The sequence below is a fragment of the Pseudophryne corroboree genome, chromosome 2 (assembly GCF_028390025.1).
Source record: "Pseudophryne corroboree isolate aPseCor3 chromosome 2, aPseCor3.hap2, whole genome shotgun sequence".
NCBI lineage: Eukaryota > Metazoa > Chordata > Amphibia > Anura > Myobatrachidae > Pseudophryne > Pseudophryne corroboree.
Genome location: NC_086445.1, coordinates 250,003,527 through 250,020,350, shown reverse-complemented (window position 1 = coordinate 250,020,350; position 16,824 = coordinate 250,003,527). Strand labels below are relative to the sequence as shown.

Sequence of the window (16,824 nt, the reverse complement as noted above, 5' to 3'; positions counted from 1 at the left end):
TTCATTCCCACCCTCTGCAGAGGTTAATCCTTTCCAAGTGGGATGGACTACCTCATCGGATCAGGTCTCACATGATCTCCTTGACTCTGGAGGTTCGTCTATCGCTGACCTGGTGGCTACAGGACCAGCAGTTCAACAGGGGCCGTCCCTTCTGGATCCTCAACTGGATCCCAGTCTGAAGGGCTGGGGTGCGGTGTTGGAGCAACACTCCAGGGTTGGTGGACCAGGAGGAATCACTCCTCCCGATAAACATTATGAAATTGCGGCCAGTGTTCAATGCTTTATCACTTGCCCTGCCTCTGTTAAAGAACAGGCCTGTTCAAATACATAAACCATCAAGGAGGCACTCAAGGCCGCATGGCAATAATGGAAGTGTAAAAAATCCTTAATTGGGTGGAACGCCATCTGCCAGCAATATTGGCAGTGTTCATTCCGGGAGTCCTCAACTGGGAAGCGTGCATGCCGGAGAGTGGAGTCTTCATCAGGAAGTCTTTCAACTCCTAATGGACAAATGGGGCCTACCAGATGTAGACCTGATGGCGTCTCAACACAATCACAAAGTTCCAGTCTTCGGATCAAGAACCATGAATCCTCAAGCTGCGTTCGTGGATGCACTGGCAATTCCATGGAACGTTCAGCTGCCCTATGTGTTCCCTTCAGTGTCACTCCTGCCCAGGGTACTACGGAAGTTCAAACAAGAAGGAGGAATACTACTTCTAGTCGCTGCAGCGTGGCCCAGATGGCATTGGTTCTCAGACCTGCAGGGTCTATTGATAGAGCATCCTCTTCTACTTCCTCAATGCCCAGACCTCCTCGTTCAGGGCCCTTATGTCTACCAGGACCTGGCCAGACTGGCTTTGACGGCGTGGCTCTTGAAGCATCACTCCTGAGCAGAGGCGTAACTAGGGTTTTCGGAGCCCAGGGCAAGATGAAGAGTGGCGCACCCCCCCCCCCCAAAAAAACAACAACACACACACCAAAAGAAGTAGCGAAAAAATGGGCGTGGTCACACTCCAGAAGGGGTGTGGCCACTGAAAATGCCCCACAGTGCCAGTTACATGCCCCACAGTGCCAGTTACATTGCCCCACAGTGTCAGTTACATTGCCCCACAGTGCCAGATACATGCCCCACAGTGCCAGATACATTGCCCCACAGTGCCAGATACATGCCCCACAGTGCCAGTTACATTGCCCCACAGTACCAGTTACATTGCCCCACTGTGCCAGTTACATGCCCCACAGTGCCAGACACATGCCCCACAGTGCCAGATACATGCCCCCCCCCTGTCGGTCACTCACCGCTTCCTTCCCGTGGCTGTGCTAAGTGAGGGGAGGAGAGCGCAGCGCAGCACCTCTCCTGCCCCTCACCGCTCCAGGTCTCCGGCGGCGGCTATGTGACGCCGGTTCGCTAGCCAATCAGAGCTCACGGACCAGCAGCCAATCAGGAGCCGGTCCACAAGCTCTGATTGGCTAACACCGCCGGAGACCGGACACACGCAGCGCTGCTGGCAGCGGCGGTGAGGGGAGGGAGAGACGCTGCGCTCTCCTCCCCTCACATTGCGGCGTGACGGGGGCAAGTGGGGCATGATGCCCTCTGCTGGGCCTGCCAAGGCGCCCAGGGCACATGCCCCACTCGCCCTACCCTAGTTACGCCTCTGCTCCTGAGGGCCAAAGGATTCTCCGAGGCAGTTATCTAAACTATGCTAAAGACCCAAAAATCGGCATTTGCACGGATACAATACAGGGTATGGAATTCTTACTTCACCTGGTGTGCTGCTAAGAATTACAATGCATACAAATTCAGAACTTCCAGACTTCTGGCTTTTCTGCAACAAGGCCTGGACTTCGGCTTTCGTCTGGCCTCCCTCAAGGTTCCTATATCTGCCTTGTCGGTGTGGTTTCATAGAAAAATTGCGTCTATTCCTGACGTTCATACTTTCACTCAGGGTATTTTACGGATTCAGCCTCCCTATGTCCCTCCTGTGGCTCCATGGGATCTGTCTGTTGTCCTGAATACTCTGCAAGAGTCTCCATTTGAACCTCTTGAGTCAGTGGACCTTAAATGGCTCACGGTCAAGGTCCTGTTCCTACTGGCTATTGCCTTTGCTAGGAGGGTGTCAGACCTAGGCACTTTGTCCTGTCATCCACCCTTCCTGATATTTCACCGTGATCGGGCAGTTCTTAGAACTAGCCCTGATTATTTACCTAAGGTGGTGTCATCTTTTCACCTAAACCAAGAGATTGTGGTTCCTTCCTTCATCTCTTCTGGTTTGTCCTCCAAAGAGCGGTCTTTGTATGTGATACGGGCTCTCCGTATATACGTGGAGAGGACTGACTCTATCTGGAGGTCAGATTCTCTTTTTGTACGGTTTGGTTTTCACAAACGTGGTTGGCCTGCGAATAAGCAATCCCTGGCCAGATGGAGTAAAACGGTGAATGCACAAGCTTAAGCACAGGCTGGACTCCCAGTTCCTGCTGCTATTATAGCCCATTCTACTCGAGTGGCCCGCCGTGGCGCGTCCGCTGAACAGTTGTGCAAGGATTGTGCAAGGCGGCTGCGTGGTCCTCAGTGAACACGTTCATTAGTTTCTATGCCTTTGATACTTCCGCCTCCCAGGATACTTCCTTTGGACGCCGGGTTCTCATATACGCTAAGGCGCGTCCCCTCCCTTGAGGAACTGCTTTAGGACATCACCCGATGTTTCCCTGTGGAAACCAATGTACCCTGCTGCAGAAAAGGAGCTTTATGGTAGACTTACCATTGTTAAATCTCTTTCTGCAAAGTACATTGGGTTCCACAGGGCACCCACCCTGACGCACCTAGTTTCTATGGGTTTGTATAGCATTAGCCGCTGGTCCCTTCTCCTGTCGTGAGAATTTGGTTCCATGTGACTAACATCTGCCTTCTCTTTTACCTGCTCCTACACTGGACTGGTTAACAAAACTCAGCTCACAGTGCCTGGAGGCGGGGTTATAGAGGAGGCCCCACAATGCATCCTGGGACAGCCTAAAGCTTTAGCTTATTGGTGCCTCTCTGGACCAAGATCCACTCTACACCCGATGTTTCCCTGTGGAACCCAATGTATTTCGCAGAAAGAGATTTAACAATGGTAAGTCTACCATAAATCTCCTTTTTAGAATTTGTATGTAAAATTAGGCACATTACTACAGTTATCTGACATTCTCCATGGAATACCTTGACCAGCCAATGTAGAGCCAGTTCTTCCTATTACATGAAACAAAAATGTCTCTAGTTTGATATCTAAAGTCTATGTCTATAACTACTGGCACAACTATGCAAATAGAGGCACATGACATCATCACAAAAGAAGAAATGGCTCCGATGCTGTGTTTGTTGCATTTTTGCTTATTCATACATGGTACTTTAGGTACTTTTTTAGCTATTCTATATCATTGTATGGCATATACTGTATGTTTTATTATGCTTTCTATTCAAAACATAATAATAGCTTCTTATATTGTTGAGGCAACATTGGCACATTGTGTTATATATTTTGTTAAAACAATATCGGGAATGCTTTAAAAAAAATGTTTTCTTCAACAGGTATTGTTTATTAAATGACAGCCTTAATGCAAAATGTAAACATTAATCCAGGCCCATGCCATAGTCCAATAACAGTTCATAAGCATAAATGTGGCCCCTAGCCTAAGTTCAAAACTTTTACCTAAAATGAGCCCTGATCTACCACCAAATTATAAAACTATAATGGAAAAGTATAAATGTTCAAGCCGGAAATCTTATAATTTCCCCAGCTTCACAACCCCCAGAAAACAAGTTTGATGACATGTGTGAAAGTAGATTACAATGATATTTGACTCTTTATCAAACCGTAACATAATGATTATTAGAATTGTCTTACCTGGCTGCTCTTCTGCTTCGCCTTCCTCTGCATTTTCTTCCTGTAATGCAGCTTCCTCTATTGCCTTTCTTAGAGACTCTGGTGGCCATCGCAACTCGCCACTCTCTGCATCAATTATATCAGTTGGCTCCACCACAATGGAGGGCAGCCTTCCTCTCATCTTTACCGGTACTTCTTCTTCTTCACAAGGGTCTGGAAAGATCTGAATGAAAGATAGTAAAAGAGAAGCATATTTATAGAAACCTCTATCTACTATTGAACATCACTAGTCACCACACCCCTATCCCCTCTTTTCCAATTCACATACCACAGTAGTAATACTGTTATTTTTTTAGGGGTTGGCTGACGCCCTGATATGGGGTTTGTGTGTTCTAAATGCTGTAGTCATATAGAATTTATTTTGTAACTAGAGCTATATCTGGCGCTGTACTCTATTATATATATATATATATATATATATATATATACACACACTGCTCAAAAAAATAAAGGGAACACTTAAACAACACAATGTAACTTCAAGTCAATCACACTTCTGTGAAATCAAACTGTCCACTTAGGAAGCAGCACTGATTGACAATCAATTTCACATGCTGTTGTGCAAATGGAATAGACAACAGGTGGGAATTATAGGCAATTAGCAAGACACCCCCAATAAAGGAGTTGTTCTGCAGGTGGTGACCACAGACCACTTCTCAGCTCCTATGCTTTCTGGCTGATGTTTTGGTCACTTTTGAAAGCTGGCGGTGCTTTCACTCTAGTGGTAGCATGAGACGGAGTCTACAGCCCACACAAGTGGCTCAGGTAGTGCAGCTCATCCAGGATGGCTGTCACAACTGAGGGCCTGAGCTGACGGGAGGCAGCCTCAGTTGTAGGGGCTGAGATGTACCGGAACCTGGGAGGTTGTATCAGACCGCTGGACATGTAAGTAACATGAATAATAACTGCCCGAAGGCGTGACCACGACAACTTGGATAAAAGTCAATGATGTTTATTATGACAACTCCGCAACACAGCAGCAGTAAAAGAAAACGTAAAAGTCAGCAAAGAATAAATACAGTTCCTGGGTACTACAGGATGGCAGGAGCCACAGGGCACTGGTAGTGCGAGATAGTTCTTATAATCTTCTAGATGGAAAGTCCTTACCAGGCCCGACTGTAGCAATGGAGATAACCCAGGATTGTACCAGCTGGTGTTCCAGGAAAAGCTGGGTTGCTGAAGATAAAACGGCTGCTGTGGATACTGGCTGGAACCAGACTGTTGTTAGCACGGAGTGGATACTGGCTGGAACCAGTTAAATAATAAATGAACTTGGGAGCGATGAAATATGAACTGAAATGTAGAACTTGAGAGCGGAGAAATAATAATACCGGTGGAGAGTGGTAAAGTGTAGAAAGGACACCGGCCCTTTAAGAGAAGCTGTACTCTGCTGGAAGCTGGGCTGGAAGCAGGTAATGTTGTAGCTGGAAACAGATGAATCCACAATGGATTGGAGAGTCAGGCTACACCGCAGGTGGAATGCTGGTGCGGGTCTCTATGGTGGAAGTCTTGAGACAGGAGCTGGAACCTGGAAGACAATCACAGGAGAGAGACAAACAGGAACTAGGTTTGACAACCAAAGCACTGACGCCTTCCTTGCTCAGGCACAGTGTATTTATACCTGCAGCAAGGAAGGGATTGGCTAGGCAATTATGCAGATTAACAATACTGATAACAGATTGGAGGAAATGATCAGCTGACAGAATCCAAGATGGCTGCGCCCATGCAGACACTTGGAGGGAAGTTTGGTTTGTAATCCATGTGGTAATGAAAACAGTAATGGCGGCGCCGGCCACTGGAGACAGGAGACGCCAGGCTGACAAGTGCACATCCAACCACGCGGACACAGCGGAGGCCGCGGCTGACGTAATCGCCACTCTGACACTCTGCATGCAGAAGCTCAGGGACGGCGGCGGAGGCCGTGGGAGACGCCATGCCAGATGTAATAAGGCGTTACTGTGACAGCGTCTCAGAGAGACAGGAGAGGATGCAGGAATGTGAACATTAGGATAACAGATGGGATCCGGTCCTGGAGCGCTGAGCCAGCCTTAGGAGGCATCTGATGGGTAAGAAATGGCGTCCAGATACCCGGATCGTGACAGCACCCCCCCCTTTAGGAGTGGCCCCAGGACACTTCTTTGGCTTTTGAGGAAACTTGGAATGGAATCTCCGGACCAAGGCAGGAGCATGGACATCAGAAGCATTGGTCCATGAACGTTCCTCAGGGCCGTAACCCTTCCAGTCAATAAGATACTGTAGTTGACCGTAACGGTGACGTGAGTCCAGGATCTTGGCCACTTCATACTCAACGCCTCGTTGAGTTTGGACTTTCGGAGTTGGAGGAAGTGAGGAATGAAACCGATTCAAGATCAGCGGTTTCAACAGGGAAACATGGAATGTCCTGGGTATTTTTAAGAAGGGAGGCAACTGAAGTCTGTAAGCAACAGGATTGATGACTTGTTCAATCTTGAAAGGACCGATATAGCGAGGTGCAAACTTCATACTGGGAACTCTTAACCTCAAATTCTTCGTGGATAACCATACCCGATCACCCACCTTGAGAGCAGGAACTGCTCGACGCTTCTTATCCGCAAACTTCTTGTACCTGAACGATGCCTTGAGCAGAGCTGATCGTACGCTCTTCCAGATATTGGCAAACTGATGCAAGGTGATATCCACTGCGGGAACAGAAGTTGCTGGAAGCGGTTGGAACTCAGGGACTTTAGGGTGGAATCCAAAGTTAGTGAAGAATGGTGTTGAAGCAGATGAAGAATGATACTGGTTGTTATGACAGAACTCGGCCCAGGGAAGTAATTGAACCCAGTCATCTTGAGAGGAGGACACATAGATGCGGAGGAAGGCCTCCAAGTCCTGATTCACCCTCTCGGTTTGACCATTGGTCTGAGGATGGTAAGCCGTGGAAAACTTTAGCTTGACTTGAAGGACTTGACATAAACTTCGCCAGAATTTGGCTGTGAATTGAACTCCTCGATCTGAGATAATTTCTTCAGGAAGACCGTGGAGTTGGAAGATCTCTTGTATGAATACTTGAGCCAACTTGGAAGCTGACGGAAGACCGGTGAGAGGAATGAAGTGTGCCATCTTGGTGAACCGGTCAACTACCACCCAGATGGTATTGAACTTGTTGCACATGGGTAAATCTGTAATAAAATCCATCGACAAATGGGTCCAAGGTCGACGGGGAACAGATAGTGGAACCAGTTGCCCCGCAGGCGACTGGCGGGATACCTTATGTTGAGCACACTTTGGGCAAGATGCAATAAACTCCAAGACGTCCTTTTTCAGAGTTGGCCACCAATAGGACATAGAGATAAACTCCAGGGTTTTTTGGATACCTGTATGTCCGGCAAAACGGGAAGCATGGGCCCAATGCATGAGCTTCTTCCTTAGCATCGGTTTCACAAAACTTTTCCCTGAAGGGGGCGTAGAGTCCATCCCTACCGTGGAGAATGCCAACGGATTTATAATAGGATGCTTGTCTGAAGACTCTGACTCATTTTCTTGCTCCCATGAGCGGGAAAGGGCATCGGCCTTGCGATTCTGAGAGCCCGGACAGAACTGGAGTTTAAAGTCGAACCTGGAAAAGAAAAATGCCCATCTGGGCTGACGAGGGTTGAGACATTGTGCGCCTTTCAGATATAAAAGGTTCTTGTGGTCTGTAAGTATGGTGATTGCATGAGAAGCTCCCTCCAACAGATACCTCCACTCTTCTAGAGCGAGCTTGATGGCTAGCAACTCCTGGTCGCCAATGGCATAGTTGCGCTCAGCTGGGGAGAACTTTCGGGAGAAGAAACTGCAAGGGTGTAAATGGCCATCTTTAGCCCTCTGAGATAACACCGCTCCTACTCCAACGGAGGAGGCATCCACCTCTAAGATGAAAGGAGAGTCGATGTCAGGCTGTTTCAGAACAGGCGCAGAGATGAACCTTTGTTTTAAAAGATGAAATGCTTGCATGGCTTCTTCAGACCACTTGGACGGGTTAGCACCCTTCTTAGTGAAAGCAGTAATAGGCGCCACAATGGTGGAAAAGTCTCGTATAAACTTTCGGTAATAGTTGGCGAACCCCAAGAACCTCTGGACCCCTTTGAGGGTTAAGGGTATCGGCCAATTTTGGATTGCTTGTAGTTTCTCAGGATCCATCTCTAGTCCGGAACCGGACACAATGTACCCTAGAAACGGAATGGACTTGACTTCAAAGACGCATTTCTCTAATTTGCAATAGAGATGATTGACACGGAGACGGGACAGAACCTCTTTAACCCAAAAACGATGTTCCTCTAAATCGTTGGCAAAAATGAGGATATCGTCTAGATAGACCACGACATGACGGTATAGAATGTCTCTGAAGATCTCATTGACAAAATGCTGGAAGACAGCTGGAGCATTACTCAATCCGAAGGGCATGACGAGGTACTCATAATGTCCGTCACGGGTGTTAAAGGCGGTCTTCCACTCGTCACCCTCACGGATCCGGATGAGATTGTATGCACCTCTCAAGTCCAGCTTTGTAAAGATGGTAGCTCCGCTAACTCTGTCAAAGAGCTCAGTAATCAGGGGTAAAGGATAACGGTTCTTGATGGTAATGTCGTTCAAACCTCTGTAGTCGATGCACGGACGCAGACCACCATCTTTCTTTTTTACAAAAAAGAAGCCTGCGCCGGCTGGGGAAGAAGAAGGTCGAATGAACCCCTTTGCTAGGTTCTCTTTAATGTATTCCTCCATAGAATGCGTCTCAGGCAGAGACAACGGATAAGTTCGGCCTCGAGGTGGAACCTTCCCTGGAACGAGATCAATCGGGCAGTCCCATTCTCTATGAGGAGGAAGGATATCAGCAGAAGCTTTACTGAACACATCCGTGAAATCTTGATATGGAGGAGGTGGAACATCAGACGACCTGGGGGAGGAAGAACAGACAGGCAATACTTTAAACAAACATGTCTCAGCACAGGAGGAACCCCATGCCAGGATTTGCGTAGTCGTCCAATCAATTGTAGGATTGTGAAGACGGAGCCATGGAAGGCCCAGGACCACAGGATGTGTGGCTCTTGGAATCACTAAAAAAGAAATAAGTTCGGAATGAAGAACTCCCACTCTCAGACGAACTGGTAGAGTCCTTAAAGAAATAACTGCATCAAAAATTTTGCTGCCATCCACGGCAGTTAAAGAAATGGACGAAGGAAGTCTCTCGGTGGGTAGGGACCACCGTTTAACATAGGCTTCGGTAATAAAGTTCCCAGCTGCTCCGGAATCAAGGAGGGCAATGACGTTCCGATAACGTTGAGCAACTTGAAGCGAGACTGGGAGATTACAATCTTGAGGAGATGGAGAGGAGATCATTACTCCTAGCCGGCCCTCTCCTTGGCGAGCTAGGATTTGGAGTTTCCCGGACGTTTGGGACAGGCATTAATGGTGTGAGACGGAGCTGCACAATAGAGACAGAGAAACTCGGAGAGACGTCTTCGGCGCTCAGCAGGAGTTAAACGGGAACGGCCAAGTTGCATGGGCTCATCTTTAGATGGTGACAGTTGACGAGGAGGAGGAGCAGAAGATTTTGGAGCAGATGATCTTCCACGCTCAGTTGCTCTCTCTCTGAAACGTAAATCAACTTTCGTGCAGAGTGAGATTAGCTCATCTAACTTAGAAGGTAAGTCTCTGGTAGCTAACTCATCTTTAATACGCTCAGATAAGCCATGCCAGAATGCAGCATACAGGGCCTCGTCGTTCCATGCCAGTTCGGATGCCAGGATCTGGAACTGTATCAGATATTGTCCTACAGTACGTGATCCCTGGCGTAAACGGAGAATCTCGGATGAAGCTGAGGTTACCCGGCCTGGCTCGTCGAAGATACGCCTGAATGTTGACACGAAGGCAGTGTAGGAAGATAGCAGGGTGTCGGACCTCTCCCATAACGGTGATGCCCAATCAAGGGCTGAGCCACTGAGAAGAGAAATAATGTAGGCAATTTTTGTACGGTCACTGGGAAAATTGCCAGGTTGTAGCTCAAACTGAATCTCACACTGGTTGAGAAATCCCCTGCAGAATCTTGGAGATCCGTCAAATTTTGCTGGCGTTGGAAGATGAAGACGTGGAGCAGAAATGGGTAAGGTGGGTGGGGTTATAGCTGGAGTCACTGTGGTTGACGCACCAGACGCGCCTGATCCACGGAGAGTTGTCTGAATCCCATCCAGCCGAGTAGAGAAATCCTGGAGACAGCGGATGATGTGGCCCTGTGCAGCCTCCTGATGTTCTAGTCGGGCTGCCAGTTCTTGCATCGGCCTGGCCGCTTGATCCTGGTCTCCGGCTGGATTCATTAGGTCAGTGCTTACTGTCACAACTGAGGGCCTGAGCTGACGGGAGGCAGCCTCAGTTGTAGGGGCTGAGATGTACCGGAACCTGGGAGGTTGTATCAGACCCCTGGACATGTAAGTAACATGAATAATAACTGCCCGAAGGCGTGACCACGACAACTTGGATAAAAGTCAATGATGTTTATTATGACAACTCCGCAACACAGCAGCAGTAAAAGAAAACGTAAAAGTCAGCAAAGAATAAATACAGTTCCTGGGTACTACAGGATGGCAGGAGCCACAGGGCACTGGTAGTGTGAGATAGTTCTTATAATCTTCTAGATGGAAAGTCCTTACCAGGCCCGACTGTAGCAATGGAGATAACCCAGGATAGTACCAGCTGGTGTTCCAGGAAAAGCTGGGTTGCTGAAGATAAAACGGCTGCTGTGGATACTGGCTGGAACCAGACTGTTGTTAGCACGGAGTGGATACTGGCTGGAACCAGTTAAATAATAAATGAACTTGGGAGCGATGAAATATGAACTGAAATGTAGAACTTGAGAGCGGAGAAATAATAATACCGGTGGAGAGTGGTAAAGTGTAGAAAGGACACCGGCCCTTTAAGAGAAGCTGTACTCTGCTGGAAGCTGGGCTGGAAGCAGGTAATGTTGTAGCTGGAAACAGATGAATCCACAATGGATTGGAGAGTCAGGCTACACCGCAGGTGGAATGCTGGTGCGGGTCTCTATGGTGGAAGTCTTGAGACAGGAGCTGGAACCTGGAAGACAATCACAGGAGAGAGACAAACAGGAACTAGGTTTGACAACCAAAGCACTGACGCCTTCCTTGCTCAGGCACAGTGTATTTATACCTGCAGCAAGGAAGGGATTGGCTAGGCAATTATGCAGATTAACAATACTGATAACAGATTGGAGGAAATGATCAGCTGACAGAATCCAAGATGGCTGCGCCCATGCAGACACTTGGAGGGAAGTTTGGTTTGTAATCCATGTGGTAATGAAAACAGTAATGGCGGCGCCGGCCACTGGAGACAGGAGACGCCAGGCTGACAAGTGCACATCCAACCACGCGGACACAGCGGAGGCCGCGGCTGACGTAATCGCCACTCTGACACTCTGCATGCAGAAGCTCAGGGACGGCGGCGGAGGCCGCGGGAGACGCCATGCCAGATGTAATAAGGCGTTACTGTGACAGCGTCTCAGAGAGACAGGAGAGGATGCAGGAATGTGAACATTAGGATAACAGATGGGATCCGGTCCTGGAGCGCTGAGCCAGCCTTAGGAGGCATCTGATGGGTAAGAAATGGCGTCCAGATACCCGGATCGTGACAATGGCACATCAATGCGAGCTGTGGCAAGAAGGTTTGCTGTGTCTGTCAGCGTAGTGTCCAGAGCATGGAGGTGCTACCAGGAGACAGGCCAGTACATCAGGAGACGTGGAGGAGGCCCTAGGAGAACAACAACCCAGCAGCAGGACCGCTACCTCCACCTTTGTGCAAGAAGGAACAGGAGGAGCACTGCCAGAGCCCTGCAAAATGACCTCCAGCAAGCCACAAATGTTCATGTGTCTACTCAAACGATCAGAAACAGACTCCATGAGGGTGGTATGAGGGCCCAACGTCCACAGGTGGGGGTTGTGCTTACAGCCCAACACCGTGCAGGACGTTTGGCATTTGCCAGAGAACACCAAGATTGGCAAATTCGCCACTGGCGCCCTGTGCTCTTCACAGATGAAAGCAGGTTCTCACTGAGCACATGTGACAGACGTGACAGAGTCTGGAGACGCCAAGGAGAACGTTCTGCTGCCTGCAACATACTCCAGCATGACCGGTTTGGCAGTGGGTCAGTAATGGTGTGGGGTGGCATTTCTTTGGCCGCACAGTCCTCCATGTGCTCGCCAGAGGTAGCCTGACTGCCATTAGGTACCGAGATAAGAACCTTAGACCCCTTGTGAGACCATATGCTGGTGCGGTTGGCCCTGGGTTCCTCCTAATGCAAGACAATGCTAGACCTCATGTGGCTGGAGTGTGTCAGCAGTTCCTACAAGACGAAGGCATTGATGCTATGGACTGGCCCGCCCGTTCCCCAGACCTGAATCCAATTGAGCACATCTGGGACATCATGTCTCGCTCCATCCACCAATGCCACGTTGCAGCACAGACTGTCCAGGAGTTGGCGGATGCTTTAGTCGAGGTCTGGGAGGTGATCCCTCAGGAGACCATCCGCCACCTCATCAGGAGCATGCCCAGGTATTGTAGGGAGGTCATACAGGCACGTGGAGGCCACACACACTACTGAGCCTCATTTTGACTTGTTTTAAGGACATTACATCAAAGTTGAATCAGCCTGTAGTGTGTTTTTCCACTTTAATTTTGAGTGTGACTCCAAATCCAGACCTCCATGGGTTAATAAATTTGATTTCCATTGATCATTTTTGTGTGATTTTGTTGTCAGCACATTCAACTATGTAAAAAAACTAAGTATTTAATAAGAATATTTCATTCATTCATATATATATATATATATATATATAGACAGACAGACAGACAGATAGATAGATAGATAGATAGATAGATAGATAGATAGATAGATAGATATAGTGCATCCCGAAAGTATTCACACCGCTTCACTTTTTCCACGTTGTGTTATTTTACAGCCTTATTCCAAAATGGAATAAATTTATTTTTTACCTCAAAATTCTACATACAATACCCCATAATGTTAACGTGTAAAAAGTTTTTCTGAGATTTTTTGCAAATTTATTAAAAATACAAAACTAAGAAATCACATGTACATAAGTATTCACAGCCTTTGCTCAATACTTTGTTGATGCACTTTGGCAACAATTACAGCCTCAAGTATTTTTGAATATCATGCCACAAGCTTGACACACCTATCTTTGGGCAGTTTCGTCCATTCCTCTTTGCAGCACCTCTCAAGCTCCATTAGGTTGGATGGGAAGCGTCGGTGCACAGCCATTTTCAGATCTCTCCAGAGATGTTCAAGTCTGGGCTCTGACTGGGTCACTCAAGGACATTCACAGAGTAGTCCTTGAGCCACTCCTTTGATATCTTGGCTGTGTGCTTAGGGTCGTTGTCCTGCTGAAAGATGAACCGTCGCCCCAGTCTGAGGTCAAGAGCGCACTGGAGCAGGTTTTAATCCAGGATGTCTCTGTACATTGCTGCATTAATCTTTCCCTCTATCATGACTAGCCTCCCAGTTCCTGATGCTGAAAAAAATCCCCACAGCATGATGCTGCCACCACCATGCTTCACTGTAGGAATGGTATTGGCCTGGTGATGAGCGGTGCCTGGTTTCCTCCAAACATGACGCCTGGCATTTACGCCAAAGAGTTCAATCTTTGTCTCATCAGACCAGAGAATTTTGTTTCTCATGGTCTGAGAGTCCTTCAGATGCATTATGGCAAACTCCAGGCGGGCTGCCATGTGCTTTTTATTAAGGAGTGGCTTCCATCTGTCCACTCTACCATACAGACCTAATTGGTGGATTGCTGCAGAGATGGTTGTCCTTCTGGAAGATTGTCCTCTCTCCACAGAGGAATGCTGTAGCTCTGACAGAGTGATCATCGGGTTATTGGTCACCTCCCTGACTAGGGCCCTTCTCCCCCGATTGCACAGTTTAGACAGCTGGCCAGCTCTAGGAAGAGTCCTGATGGTTCCGAACTTCTTCCATTTACGGATGATGGAGGCCACTGTGCTCATTGGGACCTTCAAAGCAGCAGATATTTTTCTGTACCCTTCCCGAGATTTGTGCCTCGAGACAGTCCTGTTTCGGAGGTCTACAGACAATTCCTTTGACTTCATGCTTGGTTTGTGCTCAGACATGCACTGTCAAGTGTGGGACCTTATATAGACAGGTGTGTGGCTTTCCAAATCATGTCCAATCAACTGAATTTACCACAGGTGGACTCCAGTTAAGCTGTAGGAACATCTCAAGGATGATCGATCAGTGGAAACAGGATGCACCCGACCTCAATTTTTAGCTTCATGGCTGCGAATACTTATGTACATGTAATTCCTTGTTTTTTATTTTTAATAATTTTGTAAACATCTCAAAAAAACTTTTTTCACGTTGTTATGGTATTTTGTGTCTAGAATTTTGAGAGAAAAAATTAATTTATTACATTTTGGAATAAGGCTGTAACATAACAAAATGTGGAAAAAGTGAAGCGCTGTGAATACTTTCCGGATGCACTTGATATATACATAGTAACATAGTATCTAAAGTTGAAAAAAGACAATTATCCATCGAGTTCAACCTATTTGTGGTCTCCTATGCACGATTATTTTGTATATAATTTTGACTGAAGTTGATAACTGCCGTTACGTTTTACCCCTCTTTTTTATAATAACCATAGTGCGTGACTATGCCCCATAACCCTGGATATCCTTATCCATTAGGAATTTATCTAACCCATTCTTAAAGGTGTTGACTGAGTCGGCCATTACAACTCTCTCAGGCAGGGAATTCCAAACACGTATTGTCCTTACCGTAAAAAAGCCTTTACGCCGTTTTGTGCGGAATCTCCTCTCCTCTAACCTGAGCGAGTGTCCACGAGTTTTCGGTGTTGATCTAACCAAAAACAGGTCCTGCGCAAGATCTGTATATTGTCCCCTTATATATTTGTAAATGTTGATCATATCCCCTCTTAATCTCCTCTTTTCCAGTGTAAACATGCCTAGTCTTGCAAGCCTTTCCTCGTATTCCAGCGTCTCCATACCCTTAATTAGTTTGGTCGCCCACCTTTGAACCTTTTCTAGCTCCAGGATATCCTTTTTGTAGTAAGGTGCCCAGAATTGTACACAGTATTCAAGGTGTGGCCTCACAAGTGATTTATATAACGGGAGTATAATACTCTCGTCCCTAGCATCAATTCCCCGTTTTATGCATGCTAATATCTTATTAGCCTTCTTTGCTGCAGTCCTACTTTGGGTACTACTGCTTAGTTTGCTATCTATGAGGACACCTAAATCCTTTTCCAGTACAGAATCCCCTAATTTTACCCCATATATACTTGCATTTTGTAAAAAAAAAATGTATGTTACATACGGACATTTATAGAGCACTGTAGGAAAATAGATTTGGACACAAATGCTCGTTATACCACATTCACGCACTTAACTTGAGAGCTTGTGTTATTCAGTTACAATACCCTTTATTAAATAATACATTTCAATATACTGCCATACTCAGGATTCAAACCCATAACCTGTTGCATTCCTGTCAAACACCATAATCATTGAGCTATATGATCCTGCATAAAAACTATAAGATTTCTAACTATATGAAGCTACTTTCACTTTGTAAAAAAATAATCAGCATTGCAGATCTATGTAGTGTGCAGCCACACACCCAGTCCTTTGCAGCCACATACTACATAGATCTGCTCAGCTGCAATGTTGATAATTTTTTTCACAAAGTAAAAGGTAAGCTTGAAATAGTTAGAATTCTCTAGCTGTCTATGTAAGGGCAGATAGCTCAGCGAATAGAGTGTCTGACTGCAATGCTACATGCAATGGGTTTGAATCCCAGGTATGACAGAATCTTCAAAGGTAATAAAGGACAGTGTGACTGAATAACAAAGAGTTAAGTTCATGAATGTTGTATAAGTATTAGCGACGGAAGGGGTGGGGTAAAAGAGATAGGGGCAGGTAGGAGATGCTGGGCTTCAAAAGGGGAGATGCTACAAGTGAGAGTAATTAAAACAGATAATTGCCACACACAGCACCCCCTAGCCTGCAGTGCTATGTGCGGTGGCACACTCCGCACATACCTAGTTACAGCTGTGGGTTTTATTTATGTTTTATGATTAGTGATGTGTGAGTATTACTGTCATATAAATAGATGTAGGTATTAATGTTATGTAAGGACTAGGGAGTTCATATTGTGTGGGGACTTGGCGTATAAATGCTAGCTGTTCAGACTAGGGGTATTAATGTTATGCTCAGACTTCTTTGTAGGGATAGTAATGTTTTATGAGGTTATTAATGTTATGTGGAAACTAGTTAATGACATGGAGTTAGTGTGGGAAGCTTCATTTTATGTGAGGACTATTGTAGCTATAAAGATTATGTGGTTTAGGAAATGAGAGACCTTCTTTAAATGAATGCTGTAAATAGGCCTTTGCATTAAAAAATGAATAGTTGGGGCGTGGCCTAGCCGTTGTGGAGGGTGGAAGTGCTTCCAGTTAGCTTCTGAGGGTATAGCCCCTTTAAACCTTTTTTCCCCACCTGCCCTCTACCTGGCTGTTCCAGGCTATTTCCTGTGACCCCCCCCCCCCCCCGTATTACAGACGCCGCTGTGGGGGACCCGCGGAATCGGGGAGTGCTTTTAAGCACTCCTGCGGATTGCGGCCTTCCCCCAGCGTGAAGCCGGGGCCTAAACTTTGACGACGACCCGGGCTGGTCATCCGGAAGCTGGATCTTGCTGCTGTGTGGCCTCTAGTGGGCCTCATCTACCTGCTGCCGTCTCTTCTCCCTCCCCTGCACCTCCGTGACTGGGGGTCGGACGGGGGAATGATTTTTCTCCGTGCCCGGGGAGCGGGCGACAGCCGCC

General features: G+C 47.0%; 1 protein-coding gene across 1 annotated transcript in view; it reads right to left on the bottom strand.

The window, feature by feature from the left end:
* Window positions 1-16,824, bottom strand: part of LOC135050696 (protein LBH-like) — an 85,402-nt gene that overhangs the window by 30,930 nt on the left and 37,648 nt on the right. The window contains exon 2 of the mRNA XM_063957100.1: window positions 3,882-4,083. Coding sequence (XP_063813170.1) covers window positions 3,882-4,083 — 202 coding nt within the window. The remainder of the gene's footprint in view (window positions 1-3,881; window positions 4,084-16,824) is intronic.